The sequence below is a fragment of the Manacus vitellinus genome, unplaced genomic scaffold, assembly GCF_001715985.3.
Source record: "Manacus vitellinus isolate BGI_N305 unplaced genomic scaffold, ASM171598v3 scaffold_17_pilon, whole genome shotgun sequence".
NCBI lineage: Eukaryota > Metazoa > Chordata > Aves > Passeriformes > Pipridae > Manacus > Manacus vitellinus.
The window spans coordinates 2,778,330-2,795,381 of NW_021939256.1; the positions used below are offsets into that span (position 1 = coordinate 2,778,330).

Below are 17,052 nucleotides of genomic sequence, written 5' to 3' on the forward strand. Positions count from 1 at the left end.
TTACAGTCTTTGAGATATTTGCCTAGGGTAAGATGAGCTTGAGCTTTTTTTATTTTCTTCCCCTCTCTAATTTTTCTTTAAGTGAGCACAATCAAGTAGGATTGTCCCTTTGAAAGTATCAAGGCCAATGCAAAATGCAGTTCTTTTGTATCCATTATAAATCCAGTTTAAAGATGCTTCATTATTACATAATTAATGTACTTAATTTAAGATCCCTCTGAATGCTCCTTCATCTCCTTGTTTAATAATCTGCTATGCTTGCATGTCTGACCCTTGTCTGGTCCTGGCTTCTCCCATTCCTAATCAGCTCTTACGTGGTCAGCAGGAATTATGCTCTCAACAGCTCCTCTTGCTTAATATGATCACAGTTCAGTCTATGGGTTTCTCTAACAGGCGATTGTTCTATTTGTTCATATGTGACCTCCTTTACTTTTAATTTTGGATCTCCACGAGCAAGAAAGAATCGTCTATTGTCTTACAAGCCAGGCAAAGTGAACAGGCTGAGTCAGTCCAGGAATATTCAAGCCTCCCCATCTGTGGTATTGCAGAATTCCAGGGCAATTCCACCAGTTGGTGGAGCTTCTGTCTGGGAAAACAGAGCTATTGTGAACAAAGCATACTGTGCATATTTCTAACATTCATAAAAGACTGGGTTTGAATCATTTGAATCTTTCTCAAAATTTCTTCCTTTGGGGCAAAAATTTCCAATGCATGGCCTCAATCCAGTTATAGTCATTTGGAAAATCTGAGCATAAACCACACGACCATTTCTTCAACTAGTTGTGAAAAGAAAAGATAAACTTTTTGACTGTAAAAGTGTGACAGCAGGCTAGATTAGATTGAGACTTAATTTAGTCAAGACTATGACTCAGTTTTGGCAGGGGGTAGGCTAAGATATACCTTCTCCTCTTCCCCATCATGACCTCTATTTGACAAGGACAACTTTCAAGCAAAGGAGGTGGAATAAGTTCCTCTTTCAGTTTGGAAATACAGCAGTGATAAACTGGGTGTCCTGACAACCTGTTGTAGCACGCTACCTCACATCTAGAAACTTGTTGGCCTAACCATGTAAGGCAGCTGAGGCAGAGCTGCTGTTCTGGGCTATCAAACTCAGCTAAGTGTCATTTTGACCAGGATCACATCCTGTTTTCAAGACTTTAATTGCCCTGATCAGCACCAGAAACTGTTACGTTTATTTTCTGAATTTTCCTCTGAAGGGCAGGATTCTGACTCAGACCTAAATCCAATGATGTTTTAGGATGATCAGCTTAAAAACTGCAGTGTCCCATCCCCACAAATTCAGAAATCCAAATTAATCATCTAACTCTTCACATGCTTCCAGGGTGAGAAAAGGATACGAAACAGACTTACTGCAACAAGTTGGTATGGGCTATATCTCAAATCCCACCCCTCTGGAGCAAGGATACATAGGTTAGGACTGCAGGAAATCTCAGGGTATTAGAACCCTACCTTGAAGATGCTCACCTGTGAGCTTTTTCAAAGACAGACCTGGAAGGAGGTGGGTACTATCTTCTGTTGGCTCTGTAGCTTTTTCAGTTACACCACTTCCTAGAAAACAGAAGAACTGTGATTCAGCTCCTTTCTCCCCTTTAGGAGACTCATATCCACGTTGACCTTTATGTGAGAGAATGGCCTTATCACCAGGTTATTGGTTGCCTAGGAAGGTATGGAGGGGAAAAGGAGCTTTTACATAGAAATTGTGCTCAGTCAGGCAAGAAAGTTCGCTTAAGGCCCATGATAGTATTTTTATACTATAGCTGTGTAATATAAAATAACACAAGCCAAACTTGGAGCAGGAATGGATAGGCAGATCTCCTCCATCCCAGCAGACAGCCTGAAGCACTAGACTACAGCGCTTGCACACAAACCTGAAAGTGGCTTCACCACTTCAAACAGGTGGGTGAGATACCACCCAGAACGATGCAGGGATTACAGCAATCTCCTGGGAGGTGGGGAATGTAGGTTGAGTTTCCCCATCCCCACCCTCGCCCCCTGCCCCAGACAAACTATGTGAATGGATGTTCTGTTTTCTGTGCAAGTGCTGAAACTACTGAGCTATTGTGTAATTTGGATGCACCAACTGACTCCTCTTTTGGGTTTTTCCTAGAAGGTGGCATTTAGGCAGAGGAACAGTTGGTTTCTACACCCTGGAGGAAGATAGGAAATTTTATAAAGAAAACCCCCAGGGGATACTCTTTGCATAGGAGGTTAGACTAGGTGTCATTTTTGTGGCACTACTGAATCTATCATAGAATGATTTGAGTTGGAAGGGACCCTAAAGATCATCTAGTTCCAACTCCTGTGTCATAGGCAAGGAAACCTTCCACTACACCAGGTTGCTCAAAGCCCCATCCAGCCTAGTCTCAAATATCTTCAGGGATGGGGAGTTCACAACCTCTCTGGGCAACCTATTCCAGTGCCTTGGCATCTTCACAGTAAAGAATTTCTTCTAATCTCAACCCGCCCTTCTGCAGCTTAAGGCCATTCCCCCATGTCCTATCACTCTCCAATTTAGGTGCCTTCAGATAGATGGCAGCTGATCAGGATTTCTGGATTGCGTTTTTGACTTGGGTATCCTGTGGTAAAAGCCTAAAACCAGTGATATTTTCATTGCCTTGACCCCAGAAATTTGCAGCCTAACGACTGGCCTGGACTGTACAAGTTCTGGTCTTGGGGAAGCCAACTGCAAATTCTGATAAGGAGTTGTCATCAAGTTAGTTGGCCATAAATGCAAATGCATGGGTGGGCACTGAAACCCCTCAGCCTCTCCACACTGTCTGCTCCCAGTGCCCCTGTGTAACCATCAGTCTCCCCAACTCTGGCAGCACCCACCAAATGTCACTTGACAATCTTCCACACTTCCCGGAGCTTTATTTCTCCCAAGGCCTCCTTCACACTGCAGCAGGCTTCCCCCCCCCCCCTTGTTGCAGTGCTCGGTTTTATTATCCTGAGTTAAGCAGTAAGCCCCGGGAGCGACATCCGCTGGCCCTCACTCCTGCACCATCGCCTCCAGCGAATCAGCGAATCAAGCTGCGTACGCATCAGTTAGACAATTTGCCTTGTGTTGTTCCTGGCCCCTTATCTCTCCCTCCGCTTCGGTGTTTATGCTTAATAATTGGGAGTTCCTTGCATGAAGAACTTCCTTTTCGCCGCTTGGGAAGCACACGGCATATAGTGAGTGACCTCTTGCGTCACAAACAACTGCAGGACAGCAGACCGTGCTCTCCCCAGAGGGAACTGCTGCCTGGCTGAGCGCCGCTGCCGCTGAGCGCCCGGCTCCCTGCGCAACACCCGCATCTCCCCGAAGCGCGTAGCGCTCTCAACGCCACTTTCTAATCATTTTCTCCAAATATCCCGTTTCCTGTGTAGCAGTTCTTTAAATAGCGCCTCGAAGATTATTTTAAAGGCTTTCAAAACACTCTTGCCACCGGTTTTGGGTTTGGAGTGGGTTTTGTTGGCTGGGGTTTTTTTTTTTAGCCTTCTCGCATGACGATATTTTCACGTCGTGGGAGACAGGAACAGCTCGAGGAAGCTGCGAAGTTGAACGGAGTACTCGGGGGAGGAAAAGCAGGAGGGGGGAGGCAATACTGTTTCTAGGACCGTCGACCTGGCACCGACGTTTTGTTCTCGCACGCGCTCTCAGTGAGGAGCTGCGAGTTTCAGGATGACGGTGGGGCTTTAATCCCCCTGGGGGTAGCCCGCTTGGAGGGGGGGGTGAGTGGCCCCGGAGGGCAGAGGCGCTCCGCGGAGTCCCTTTCCCAGCAGAGAGGCCGAGATGCAAAGGAGAAATGACAGCATGGAAAGCGGAGTATTTTTATCAGGGCCGGTGCCCGGGGTGAGCGGTGGGCGGAAAGTGCCACCCTCTCTCTCTCCCTTCCCTTGCCCTCAGCCGCCCACGCCGGCAGCGGCATCAAAGGGAATCTCCCTTGTCGCGGCATGTCAGCACCGAGGATGAGCGCACCGGCCCGTCATGGCATTTTCGCTTCTCCCGGCGCTTACTCAACAAGCGGGAGGGGAGGGAGGGCTGGTTTGGCAGGGGGGGGCGGGGGGAGGACTCCCAACCAGCGCCGCTCCTTGCCATGAGGTCACCGCGGCGCTTATGCGCCGTGCCCGCCGCCGCCCCTGCTCCGCTCGTTGCGTCAGGAGGGGGTATCCCGCCACGGCCGCGGAGCGGGGCATCCCGCGCGGAAACAACCGCGCGTCCACTCGCCGCCGGGGCAGGGGGGTGATCCAGCCTCCAGCTCCTCCGCCACCCTCCACCCCTCACTCCCCAGCCTCCCGCTGCTTCACCGCAGCAGGCCCTTGGCCGCGGGTCGGGAATGTCAACAGTGGTTCGCCGGGTGGGGCAGGCAGGGATGGGATGGGGATGGGATGCGATGGGATAACAGCACGCTGCACCGAGGTAATCGTCCCGAGCAGGCCATGCGGAGGGGAAGCCCCGCCGCCAAACGCGGTCCGACACGCCTTTTTTAGGGGGGAGGGGGGAGAGTGGGAGAAGAGAGTCGGGTCAGACGGCCTCCGACAGCGTCCAACAGCGGCTTTTCCTCTCTGGAAGGGTTGCCAGAGAGGTGTTCGGGTGATTGTCGGGATCCCCCCCGTCCTCTGCCCGGCACTCCACCCCCTGCGCAGAGGAAGCCGGGCGGGGGCGTGGCCCCACGACAATGGGACTCGCCGGCGCTATAAATACCCGCCCGCATCTATATTTGGTTTGGCCGGATCACAACCCGGAAGGAGGGGGGGAGTTGGGGGGGGGGGATGTGCCAAAAATAGCCCGCGCGCGCCCGCCCGCCGCCGCCACGCAATGGGCCGCGGCCCGCCCCTCCCCGCGCCGATCCACGAGCGCCCCGCGCGGGGCCCGCGGCGCTAAATTTAGCAGCGCGCTTGCGTCAATGACGCGGCCGCCGTGCGTCAGTCCCGCCGCGCCCCGCCCCCGCCGTGCGGGGCCCGTCGGTCCTGTGCGTGGATTGGCCGCGGCGGCGGCACGAGGTGGTGACGTGGGCGCGCGGGCCGGGGCCCCGCCGGGGGCCGGCGGCGGCTGCAGGGGGAGCGCGGCCGCGCGGGGAGCCGGCGGGATCCCCCGCGGGGGGAGCGGGGCTGGCAGCGCCGCCGGCATAGGCCGGCAGGCAGGGAGGGAAGGGAGGGAGGGAGGGACGCCCCGGCACCCGCGAGGGGGACGGCGAGCACCGCCTCGGGAAGAGGATCCCGGTCTCGGACGCGACCGCGGGTCCGCGGCGTCCGCCGAGTGCTGTGCCAGCCCCAGCTTCGCCTCCCGGGTTCCGCGGCTGTGCCGGTGGCGGGCTGGTGCATCGAGAGGCAAAGCGAAAGTGCCCGCCACCGCCGCCGGTCGCTCCTCCTCGGGCGGCGGGCGCCCTCGCCCGCCCCGGTCCCCGTCCGTCGAGACAGCTCGCCTGGCGGAGCCCCTCCGTGCGAGGCACAGCCGCGGCACTGGCCGGCACGGCCGCGGCCATCCCGGCTGCCGGCAGCGGATGTAAACACGGCACCGGGCAAGGCGGCGGGGGGCCCATCCGCCCCAAGCCCGGTGCCCCGGACAGGCACACGGACACAGGCAGACACCCACAGACACAGGTACACAGACTGACAGACACAGGCACACACGGGCGGGAGCCAGGACGCTCTCACGGCCGCTCGCACGAGTGCCCGCTCTGTGAGCGGCGCCTCCCCGCAACCTGCTCCTTGCTCCTGCGCACTGGAAAGTTTCGAAAGAAAAGAAAAGAAGGGGGGAGAAAAGAAAAAAAGATGGTAGAAGAGGGAAAAATAGGCGGAAAGAAAGTAAGGAAAAAAAAGTAAAAATGAAAAAAAAAACAAACGGAAAAAGGTAAAAAGTGAAAAAAAGTGAAAGAAACCTTTAATAATTCATACTGAAACTGCAACTAAGTAACTAAGCCAAGCTCTTCTCATTTGAGCCACTTCAGTAAAGATATATTAACGTTGTTATAATAATAACTAATAATATAATAATAATAATAATAATAATTAATATAAATTTGACTTGGGAGCGACTCGCCAGGCTGTGGCAGGCTGCCGGCCCGAGGCGGCCGGCCGGCCGGCACCCGTCCGCTGCCGCAGCTCTGCGGCGGCTCCGCACCTCGGCGCGGCTCGTGCGCGGCTGTGCAGGCTCGGCGCGGGTGCGGCGGGGAGCGCGGCGCACACTGGGGCGGGGGGGTCAGTAGCGTCAGGCTCCCATGGCGTCACTATTGACGTTTCGCATTCCAGCCGCTCTATGGAGAGGCCGCTAGGGCTCCTCTCACATAAATGACGTTCAGAGAGAGGGAGCGGGAGAGCAGCGCAGAGAGGCGCCTCCGTCCCCTCTCTCCGGCGCAGGCACACGCGCACCTCGGGGCACTCGCACCGGGACACGGGCACAGGTCCCGGCCCGGCTCCCGCCGCACACACACACAAAGGCACATCGCGGTGGCGGCGGCGGCGGCCGCTCGGCATCCCTCGCCCGCCCGCCTGTTCACTCCCTCCCTCCGCCCGGGGACGGGCTCCTGGCTCCTCAGGCTTTTGCAATCCTTTTCCATGCCTCGGGATAACGCACCCTCCGGACCTGCAGCTACCGGGAGTCTGAGGGATTTTGTGTCTCGGGTCCTGCCGCTGGACAGCGCCTACACGCGCCTTTAAGGAAGCGGGCACCTACAAACTAGATGTAAAGACGGAACCTCCACAGCAACCGAGTACGTATGCGAGTGAGCGGGAGCGGCTACGGGAGAGGGACAACGCGGCGTGTCCCCACTCCGTGAAAGTTGTGCCGCCGGGGTAGATAGATGCTGGGGAGATGCCGGCGGCGGCGATGTGGCTCAAGCCGACGCGCTGCCGTGCCGGGCTCTCGCTGAAACTTTTCCCTCACCTTCCCCCCCCACCTCCCCCATCCTCCCCGTGGATGCTCATTTGTCGCTCGACTTCCGAGACTCCCTGCCGGCTCGGCAACTCCCGTCGTGCCCGGGGCACCGCTGCCCCTCGCAAACGGGAGGGCTGTGGTTGAGAGGAGCGGGAGCCGGAGCCGGTGATACTAAGGTATTTCTGCTAGTTGTTGTCATGGAAATGATGCTGCCGGCGGCGGCGGGGAGTTTACAGCGCCGGTGATGAATGGCAGCAATTTGTCTCTTTCCTTTAGCCGCGCTTGGGAAATAGGTGGTTCTGTTTGCACAAGTTCAACTGTCTAATGGGGACGGCGGGGCAGGTTGAGCATATCTCACTTTGGGAGTCAGCAGCCCCCCTCGGCAGCCCGAAGAGCTCGCCCAAGAGGTAATTGCTGGAATGTGACATATTTTATTGAAATGAGTTGGGATGTTTGCTCGGCACGTCTGCCGGGCATCTGCTCCTAGGAAATGTACATTTTTCCCTTCGGAGGTCAGGAGCGTTAACGAGGGGCCGCGGTGCCCCAGCACGGGCGGTACCGTGCGGAGAGGCTGGGCTCCGCCGCCGCTGCCCCGCTCCCTGCCCCGGCGGCGCTTCTCGCCTTTGCCTTCTCGCCTTAATAGCTGCGAAAGAAGTTTCAATCTTGGAAAGAGGCGACAAAGCGCGGGCGCTGGGTTGTGATATTATGTCGGGGGACGGTTATCAGGGCAGCATTATCGCGATACTCTGTCCCGGGCGGAGATGCGGCTCACCTTAGCGCGGCTACTTAAAAACGCTGTTACTTAACTCTCAATTTTTGGATACGATGGATTCCGTGCGAGGATATTTCCCAGGGAAAGGGCGGAAAACGCTGTTTTATATAGGGAGGCTGGTGTGTTGGGATAGGATTTTTTTCTCCAGGAAAAAAAGTTTGGGAATGAATCGCTAACTTTTATCCAAGCCGCTTCACTCGATTACATTCTTCGTCCTATTTTTCTCTCCTCCGTGGAGACCGTTGTATGCTGGAGTCAAGCCCCGATAAAAAACAATGGACTAAACCAGACCAGACGGTTTCTTCGGAGGTGAATCTCACCCGATCTCGTGGATATTTGCTGGAGTGACCGTGCGGCTCGGGGCGATCCCTCCCCCCTCCAAAAAAAAAAAAAAAAATCGCCAGCTTACCGGCGGTGGAAATCGAGCTCGAAACTTTTTAATTGAATGGAGCTTCCCCCTCCGCAGTCCCTCCCGGGTAAATGAAGGTTTCGAAACTCGCCTGAAGAAGTCACAATCACAATGGAGTATTTCACGGTTTCCTCCTCGTATTACAGGGTGGGGAGGGGTGTCACTCGGGGCTGAATGTAAAGTGCATGGAGGAAGAAAAGAGCTTTGACAAGGGTAGTTATTTCCTCGTAATTTACAGCCCTTACGGCCCTGCGCTCCTGGCTCGAGCGGCGGCAGCCCGGAGGGGTGCTGCGTGGTTAAAAGCGCAGCGAGTGTCTCTAGGTAACCGGCGGCTCAGGGGGGGCAGAGGAGCCCTAGGGCGCTCCGCGCCGAGCGGGAAGCCGCCTCGCAGGAGCTCGGGAGGGAACAAAACCCTCGGGAGAAAAAGGGATGAGCTGACAGGCACTTAACATCCCGGGAGCTGGCGGGGGTTCAAAGGCGAGGGGCGCGGGGAAGGCAAGAGAAAGACAAGGAGAGAGAGTCGCCGGGGAGCGGCTCCCATAGGCAGGGGCCGGCGCGGCCGCGCATCTCTCGTGGCTGCCGCGGAGCCCCGGCCGAGCTCGCAGGATCCAGAGGGTCGGGGGTAGGCGGCGGGGCTGCGCTCCCAGCCCCGCGCCCGCGATGGAGGAGCGGAGCCCGGAGACACCGCGGGCTAGCCGGGATGTCAGGGTAACCACGTCTGGCCGGTACCTTGAATAGAAACTTCCAGCCTGCTTCCACACCCGGTCCCTGCCCCCCAACAAGAGAAAGTTCTCGCGGGAAAGTGGACGCTCGGGGATGATGCCCCGCTTGTTGTAGTCACTCCGCCCCGGGTTGTCCTCTTGCCTTCCCCAGGCTCCTCGCTCGGAGAACAAACTGTCGACTCCGTTGTCCCAGCCCGGTGCTCTCTGCCTTTTGTGTGATGAGGGAGCGGGAGCCGGCAGGAATGCGCTCACCGTCCAGCTCCCCCTTCCCACCCGCGGGGCGAGGTGGGGGGTTGCCGTGCGAGCGCGGGGGAAGTCCCCCCATGTCCCCCCGGAGCGCCTCGCCGGGGGGGAGGTGGGGGGGCGCCCCTCTAACCCCCTGGGCTCCGCCACCCTCTGACTGTGCCTTGTCTCCCCGCCACCGGCGGACAGAGCCCGGGTCGGAAGAGCGCCCCCCCGCCCAGGCCAGGCCCGGGCCCGCCCCCGCAGAGAGGTCCCAGCCGGCACCCACCCCCGGCCGCCGCCGCCGCCGCCCGCCGCCGCCCTCCGTCCGCACCTCCAGCCCCACCATTCAGCGCGCAAGATACCCGCCAGGTAAGCTGCCGCCCCGGGGAAGGAGAGGGAGGATGGGGAGAAGGGAGGGGTTGCGAGAGCTCCTGCCGCGGCCCCTACCCTTCCCGCGTCCCTCTGGCATCATAGGACCCCGACGTCGCGGGGCGTTTAAATCCCGAAAGGATGAAGGAAGAGGCTGCCTTTTGGCGCAGCGCTTTTGGCGATGCCGTGCCTGGGCACGCGGGGGTTGCGAGCCCCCCGCCAAAGACGTGCCAGATTTAAGGAGAAGATGGGTGGGAGTGTCCTTTTGAGGAGCCCAGCTTGCCTGGCGTTAAACTGGGCACCCCTTACCTCAAGTTCTCGAAAAGATAGCAGAATAGTATGTTAATAGCTCTCAGTGTCCCTATCCCGATTCTTTTACCCTTTCATTGGGCTTTGATGACAGGTTGCTGTTCAGTGCACCTCTCGTGGGGCTTTTTTTCTCTTTTTTTAATATTATTGGATAAAGAAGATAAAAACCCCAGGTTATTTGCTTTGCAGGGGAATTAATACTGCTGCCCTAAGTGGAAAAGTAAGGGTTAGAATTAGTCAAGTGCACTGGCAAAGAGCGAGGTAGGAGGAGTCCCACAGAGCCAGGAGAGACCAGACCTTTAGGTTAGGAATATTTTTTCAGTCTTCAGATCAGACTTATTTTAGACTTCTGTTTTTTCACTCCACTTTGCACAGAATTCAGTGACATAACCCTGTTATGCTCAGAAAAATGCAGGGAAAAAAGGCATAATAATCTGTTTCCCTGAACTCCTGCTCACTTTGTGAGCTAGCAAAAAACCCTTATTCCTTCATAAAGCCATGAATCCACATGTCCACTTGTCACATTATCTGTCCACTCACTCAGTTGTGTTCCTCAGTCAGTTTTTAGTGGAGAGGTGTGGAAAGAATTTCTTTCCCTTTTTATTTGATTAAACACTAATCGCTATGTTTTAACAGACGGTCCTTAAACTAACAAATGATAGTGATAGGACTTGCCAGGAAATGTGTGTGCGTGGAATGGCATGGACAGAAATTGATAGGGAAAAAAAGAGAACAGTAGAATAATATATAAATAACGTTGGGAGGCAAGGCTTGGGAAAGGGTTGTCCGGCTTTTTTCTTCAAGCTTTTGGATTTATGAGCAGGAAGGTCTTAATTCAGGAAACAGCAACATTTTTTTTCTCATTTTTTAATGTTTTCTTGAGAAGAAGAAAGATCTAAATGGTTTGTGACAGCATGATAATTGAAATCTGGTACTTAGTTTAAATATGTTTATCTGCAAAGTGGGCAGGAAAGAATTAAAAGTTGATTTAACACAAATTATTTGGATTCCTGCATGCCAGACTCAAATGAATATTTTAAAATTGTAAGTGAAAGGAGTTCTTAAAATAATGAGGAAAACCTCATTATTTTCGAGGCAGGTTTGTTGTTTTTTTTTTAGCATGAATTACTTCTCAAGTACTTTTGGAATATAAATTACCATGATTAAGAAGAGATGAACTGCACTTAATTTTGATATACATTTTATCCATATTTACTTTTCTCTTTGTGAGAAAATTTATACTAATTGATGCATTTCATTCCTCTGTTTTGGAACCAAAATACACAACACACTTTTAATTTGGGTTGAAAATATTGAATCTCACAGTGTTTAGTCAGGCAAACCTCAATGAATTGCAGAACTGGGTCCATTATTTCCTGTGACCAGCAAATGAAATAGCAGACCAGTAGGAAATGTAAAAGAAAAAAACAATCAGATCTTTATAGCCAGGCACTGTGCTGCTTCAACCATCCCAGCTATCAGTGAACCACATTAACTTTTATGACTAATGGATAAAAACAACTCTATTAGTGGCCTCAACCTTGCTTTCCCATAAAAACAGAAATACCACATTCTTTTTATTTTTGCAAATTTAAGGATATGGTGTACCTCCCGCTTTTTTAAGGATAACATTCTACTACAGATAAGCCTTAAAACTACTAATTAGACAGCAACCTTCAATTATTAACTGATCAGAAATATTCTTCAAAGGCCCAGAGTTGAGTAAGCAAAATTGATCCTTGCAAGTCGGGAGTAGCAAACCCTGTGATTTGAGTAATTCCTCTGATATGCGATACAGATGCTTCTTCTTTTAAAATAAATATATTTTTTAATATTATGCATTTGATAATCTCATTTACCCTTCATGAAAATTTTACAGCATGATTGCACACATACTGAGATAGATTTAGAGTCATAAACTCTTCATTCTGCTTATCTAATTCTCATTGACACCTATGTATATTAAGCAGCAGATGTAGGGCAGCTTGAGATGGATTCTTCTCTCACTGACTCTGGTATAAAATTGAGTTTCTCCTGTGACTGGATGAGAGCAGGCTCCCTAATACCTAATGCTTAGTCGATCCCTGATACATATTTCTTGTTGAAATGCAAAGGCTCGAGGCTAATTTAAATGCCCTCTGTCCAGGTGAAAACGGGAGCTGGATGTCTTAACTGAGCTCTGAATTGTGGGAGAACTTCTAGGAAAGAAGTTTGTGAGGGCCCAGGCCATGGCTTTGGTGCACTGGGCTTGTTGTTAACGTCCCCCTTTGCCCTTGCAGATATGCCCTGTGTGCAAGCGCAGTATAGTCCTTCACCACCCGGTTCAAATTATGCATCTCAGACCTACGCGTATGGCTCGGAGTACAGCTCAGACATCATGAACCCTGACTATGCCAAGCTGACCATGGACCTGAGCAGTACCGAAATCACTGCCACTGCCACCACCTCCCTTCCCAGCTTCAGCACCTTTATGGAGGGTTATTCTGGCAGCTATGAGCTCAAGCCTTCCTGCCTCTACCAAATGCAATCTGCCTCCTCTGGCCAGAGGCCCCTCATAAAGATGGAAGACACCCGGCTGTCCCCATACCAGCCCTCACTGCCCCCATCCACAGATGAGGGGATGCCCAGCACTTCCATGTACTTCAAGCAATCTCCACCCTCCACTCCCACCACACCCGGCTTCCCCGCTCACCAGAGCCTGTGGGACGAACCTCCGCTGCAGCCCACGCAGACCTGCCTGCCTCCTGGCCACCTGATGGACGCCACTCCCATGAAGACCGTGCCTCCACGCTTCCCTCTGTTCCACTTCAAGCACTCGCCTCCGCACACTCCGTCCGCGGCAGCCCACATGTGCTATGACCCTGCCTCCCTGAGCCTGCCCCTGGGCTCTGACAGACCCACCGCCAGCCAGGCTCCCATGGAGGGCCATTCCTACGGGCTCCACCTGGCCAAAAGACCAGCCTCCTTAGCCTTCTCACCGCTCGGCCTCAACGCAGCCACCTCCAGCCTGATGGGTGAGAGCAGCGGAAGTGGCAGCAGTGGCCTCCCGTCTCCACCCAGCAGGAGCTCTTCGTCTGGGGAAGGCACCTGCGCCGTCTGTGGAGATAATGCCGCCTGCCAGCACTACGGGGTGCGGACATGCGAGGGCTGCAAGGGCTTTTTCAAGGTGAGAGCTCTGCCGTTCCCTCCCCTCCCACTTCCTCCCAACTCACTTCCCTCCCCACCTGCCCCTGCATGCTCCTGGTCCTGACCTGGGGGTTCAGGGGCACTGTGTGTTAAAACTCAGGCCCCCCAGCAGGGTGGAATGGTCACCCACCCAAAGTTTTTGAAAAAGGCCAAAGCAAGCCCTCCGTAGGATAAAAGGATCAGCCAGTTTTAGCCGAGAAAAGGACATGGCAGTGAGCTGGGCAAACCATATCTCTGGTCTGCCAGCATCCTTCAACAGAGCACGGGTTACCCCTGTCTGAGCTATAAACTGCTTATATTCTGTAATGAAACCACCTGGAGTACATTCAACGTGGGTTTTACTCACTCACCCAGTCCAATTAAACATTGTTTTTCAGTGAGAAAAGAAACCCTGAAAGCGCAGAGTCCACTGGATGTTTTAGGCGATGGCAGCAGTGCCGTTTGTTGCCCTGGGGCAGTTGGGGTGAGGAGGGCTGCAGGGTGGGTCAGCACCAGGAAAAAACTGGTTTTACATATGGGACAAACCCAAGCACTTCTAGTTGCATTTGGTTGCTGCCTCGTTGTTACCCTTCAGTTCAGGAGCCCAGTGAGCCCTCACCAGTGGAAAGCTGATTGCAGAGCAGTGACTAAGCACCATGCAGAGTCCTGGTGCCTGCTCTGCAACGAAGGCAGCTTTGCAGCTGAATAGCAACACAAATAACTTAAAGCAGTTTCTCAGTGGAAACTTTGTGCTTACATTTTTAGGAGTTGAATACGCCCTTTTGCTCCTAGATTTGGGTACTTTGTAATTTCCATTCAGCAGTCTGAGCTCAGATTCCACCATTATTTTCAAAAATGGCTTAAGTGAAGAGCTTGGGATAGACTTTTGGTAGAATGGTTCTGGGCAGCAGGTTTAAGATTTGATACATTTGGGTTTGATTTGGTACATTCCTTACTGCTAAGATATCAGTCATGCCCCTGTTGTGGTAAAAGATACAACGGGGAAAAAAACCAGTCCCAAAATATTTGTGGGGAGGGTTTACAATATTTGTTTTATTATTGTAGGTGGAGCTGGCCATGTTACTTAATAATAATCCTTTGACAACATGGTAACATACACATCTGCTATAAAACTGATTTGTTATTTAAATATAACTAGAAGAGGGAACACAAATAACCTGGAAATAGCAACTCTTATGAGCCCAAACCTGCCACTGTGGCAATTAATAGCATATCCTTGATTTGTAACAGTATCTAGAGCTTATTCTGCAAAATTAAACTGTTTTCAGCTCCAAATCACAATGAACAATATTTGCTGGGTCTCTTATATTTAGTACATTGAAGCTGTTATTTGATAATGAACACAAATTATGAAATTTATGTATTATGCATTAATTTAATATTGAATGAAAATTTAATATTGAACATTGAGTTGATAAATTTGTTCCTGTTGTCTTTCTTGTTAATGTCTTTTTTGATGTTATTTATTGATTATTGTTATTTATTATATCTGATTTTAAGTGTGGAAACACAATACATTTTTACATCAACATTTGTTATATTCTTCCAAAGCTTACCAGGTTTTTACATATTTTAAATTTATTCTATATTTTTCAAGATCATTTTAGAGTTAATTAAATGTACATAACTACACTATAATTCTGTCTGGTTTTTTTTCCCCCAGGTCAGGCTAGCTTTCCCAGAATATTTAGCTAAACATATTTTGTAGGGGTTTCTGGTATTTTTATTTTTCTCCCTGATGATTTTAATGGCTAACCAAACCAGTTATTGTGGTATTTGACTAACAATAGTGATAGCAAGAGAAGTACATTGCAGATCATTTTGATTTTATTTTAATAAGGTCAGCAATAATCAAGGGAATGAACCAAGTAGAAAATTGTTCCCAAAGGGATATTAAAAGCGGAGATAATCTAATCCCCAAAGGTAGATGTGATGACCTGGTAATTTCAGATATGATTTTATCATTCAAAGTTGCCTGTCTCCAGAGACTTGCTTCAGAACAATCCTAGATGATTTTCATTGTCAGCAGCTAACACTAATAAAATTGTTTTTCCTGCAGGCTAGTGTGTTAGGAAATTAATTTTATCTAATTATATGAATTGCACTGTCACTTTTCATGTTGTAATTAAAACACATTTTGTCAGGTTCTAAGTTGCTCAAGAAACAATCAGTTTACTATACTTGTGTTGCATTTTCACAGAGAACAGTTCAGAAAAATGCAAAATATGTTTGTCTGGCAAATAAAAACTGTCCAGTGGACAAGAGACGTCGTAACAGATGCCAATACTGCCGATTTCAGAAGTGTCTCAGTGTCGGCATGGTTAAAGAAGGTAAGGACTATGGCTAGTATCATCCCAGAAACTGAAATATTATGTTTAATGAATCTGTGTGTGTGTGTGTGTGCGCACACATGCCAACATGGATGTCTTTACAATGAATTCAACAGTACTGGGATTCATAACTTACCCCAAATATGCCTATATGTAATAATGTATTGATTTTCTGCTTTTCACCCTTATTATCATATTTAGACTATAGACCCCAGAGTTCAAGAACAACAAGGTCACAAGAGGATAATTTGACACTGGTCAAAATGTCTCCTTTATTAACTTTGGATGGTGCTCGATAATGCTATTGGCTTCCCCCTGTTATCTCACCGGGGGCTGCACTGGATTGTGTGCATTTTGACATAGGATCTTGTTTCATTCTCATAAGCTGATTGTAAATTTGCAATTAATTTAAATGGAAACAGGATCAACTCATTAGTCCAAATTCTGCAAATATTTAAGTATGTGAGTAATATTGTGTGAGCAGTCCCATTGCAAATACTGACATGGATAATATGAGCTGTATAGCGTGACTGTATTCAAATGCTTCAAGAAAACTAAAATTACTTTGAATGAACGACTCTGCCATTTAAAAAGGACACTGGTAGTAGGAACACTAAAATTTATGTTTCACATTCAGGTTTCTTTCAGCAGTGGAATGTCATGGGCACACATATACGGGCACACAGACGTGCTGCAAGCAAAGCACGGACACCAGGAACACAGCTGGGCTTTCAGTAAGCAGCTACATTGCTGCTTATGGTCATAGGTCTGACACAGTTTTGGTGTCATTTGTGTTCCTTTGCAATTGAAGGCATCAAGAGCATGTGCTGAAACTGGAGAACACCCTTATTTTTGCTGTGCTGGCTACCATAAAAAAAGCAGGGTGTTCATTCTGATCCATTGTTTGCTGGTATTTTCACAACTGATTCTCTTGGGGTTTTCTCCCCCTAGTTGTCCGTACTGACAGCCTGAAAGGGAGAAGAGGTCGGCTGCCTTCCAAACCAAAGAGCCCCTTACAGCAAGAACCCTCCCAGCCCTCCCCACCTTCTCCTCCCATCAGCATGATGAATGCCCTCGTACGAGCTTTAACCGACTCCACGCCCAGGGAGCTTGACTATTCAAGAGTACGTCTCACTTTTCCTTCACTGTTTGCTTTCCGCTTACAAATGATTTGTGAACTGCGTTTCTACTTGCCGGCTGTTTTTTGCTAAAATTAACTTAAGTGTGAAATTTGGATGAGGGTAGAAATTGGTCCAGCCAGTCGTTGTCTTTTTGTGACAGGTGGACAATGAGAGGAATGGAAGTGCAGTAGAAATTAGTGTTAGTAACTGTTCACTGTGAGGATCTCAATCACAAAATCATATGCAGTATATTTGATGGGTGAGTGAAAGCAAAAATATGTGGATAAATAGAGCATTCTTGTTGCAAAAAGCCTGTGCCAAAACACTGGCAATGAGATTGATTAACCTACCAAACTCAGGAGCAGTACTCATATGTCCAATATCCTAACTTCCAGGTTCTGAAGCATAAAATTTAATAGTATTTCCCTAGTATGCAGATATAAGGGCTGCACAATGGATTGGACCTGGATGGATAAGACCATTTCCATTGAAATCAGTATGAATTTTGCTGTTATTTAAATGGGACCAGGATTGGCTTTGGATACCCCAGCATGAATATTTCTTCAGTTAAATTCACATTTTTAAAAAAATACCTTTTAAAATCAAAATTCTGAAAAAGTATCTCAGCAAAGCTTTACCAGAGTTTGTATATTTATTTACCCTTGTTCTTTAATGTATCACAGTTGCCATTTAAATATTCATGGAATATTTTGAAAGCTGATAAAAATG

At 50.2% G+C, this 17,052-nt stretch overlaps 1 protein-coding gene and 1 long non-coding RNA gene across 3 annotated transcripts in view; one reads left to right on the forward strand and one right to left on the reverse strand.

The window, feature by feature from the left end:
- Nucleotides 1-424: 424 nt before the first annotated feature.
- On the reverse strand, nt 425-3,184 carry LOC108639179. Its single transcript, XR_001920312.3, has 3 exons — nt 2,854-3,184; nt 1,486-1,569; nt 425-586 (listed from the first exon to the last, which is right to left on the reverse strand). It is a non-coding gene; the product is annotated as an uncharacterized LOC108639179 (long non-coding RNA).
- A 3,196-nt stretch (nt 3,185-6,380) lies between these two features.
- Nucleotides 6,381-17,052, forward strand: part of NR4A3 (nuclear receptor subfamily 4 group A member 3) — a 29,617-nt gene continuing 18,945 nt past the window's right edge. The window contains exons 1-5 of one of the 2 annotated variants that reach the window (XM_029958883.1): nt 6,381-6,716; nt 9,216-9,377; nt 11,966-12,852; nt 15,073-15,202; nt 16,154-16,326. In XM_029958883.1, coding sequence (XP_029814743.1) covers nt 11,968-12,852; nt 15,073-15,202; nt 16,154-16,326 — 1,188 coding nt within the window. In that variant the 5' untranslated portion in view covers nt 6,381-6,716; nt 9,216-9,377; nt 11,966-11,967. Of the gene's footprint in view, nt 6,717-9,215; nt 9,378-11,705; nt 12,853-15,072; nt 15,203-16,153; nt 16,327-17,052 lie in introns of those variants that run through there. The other variant, XM_029958884.1, reaches the window with a different exon arrangement.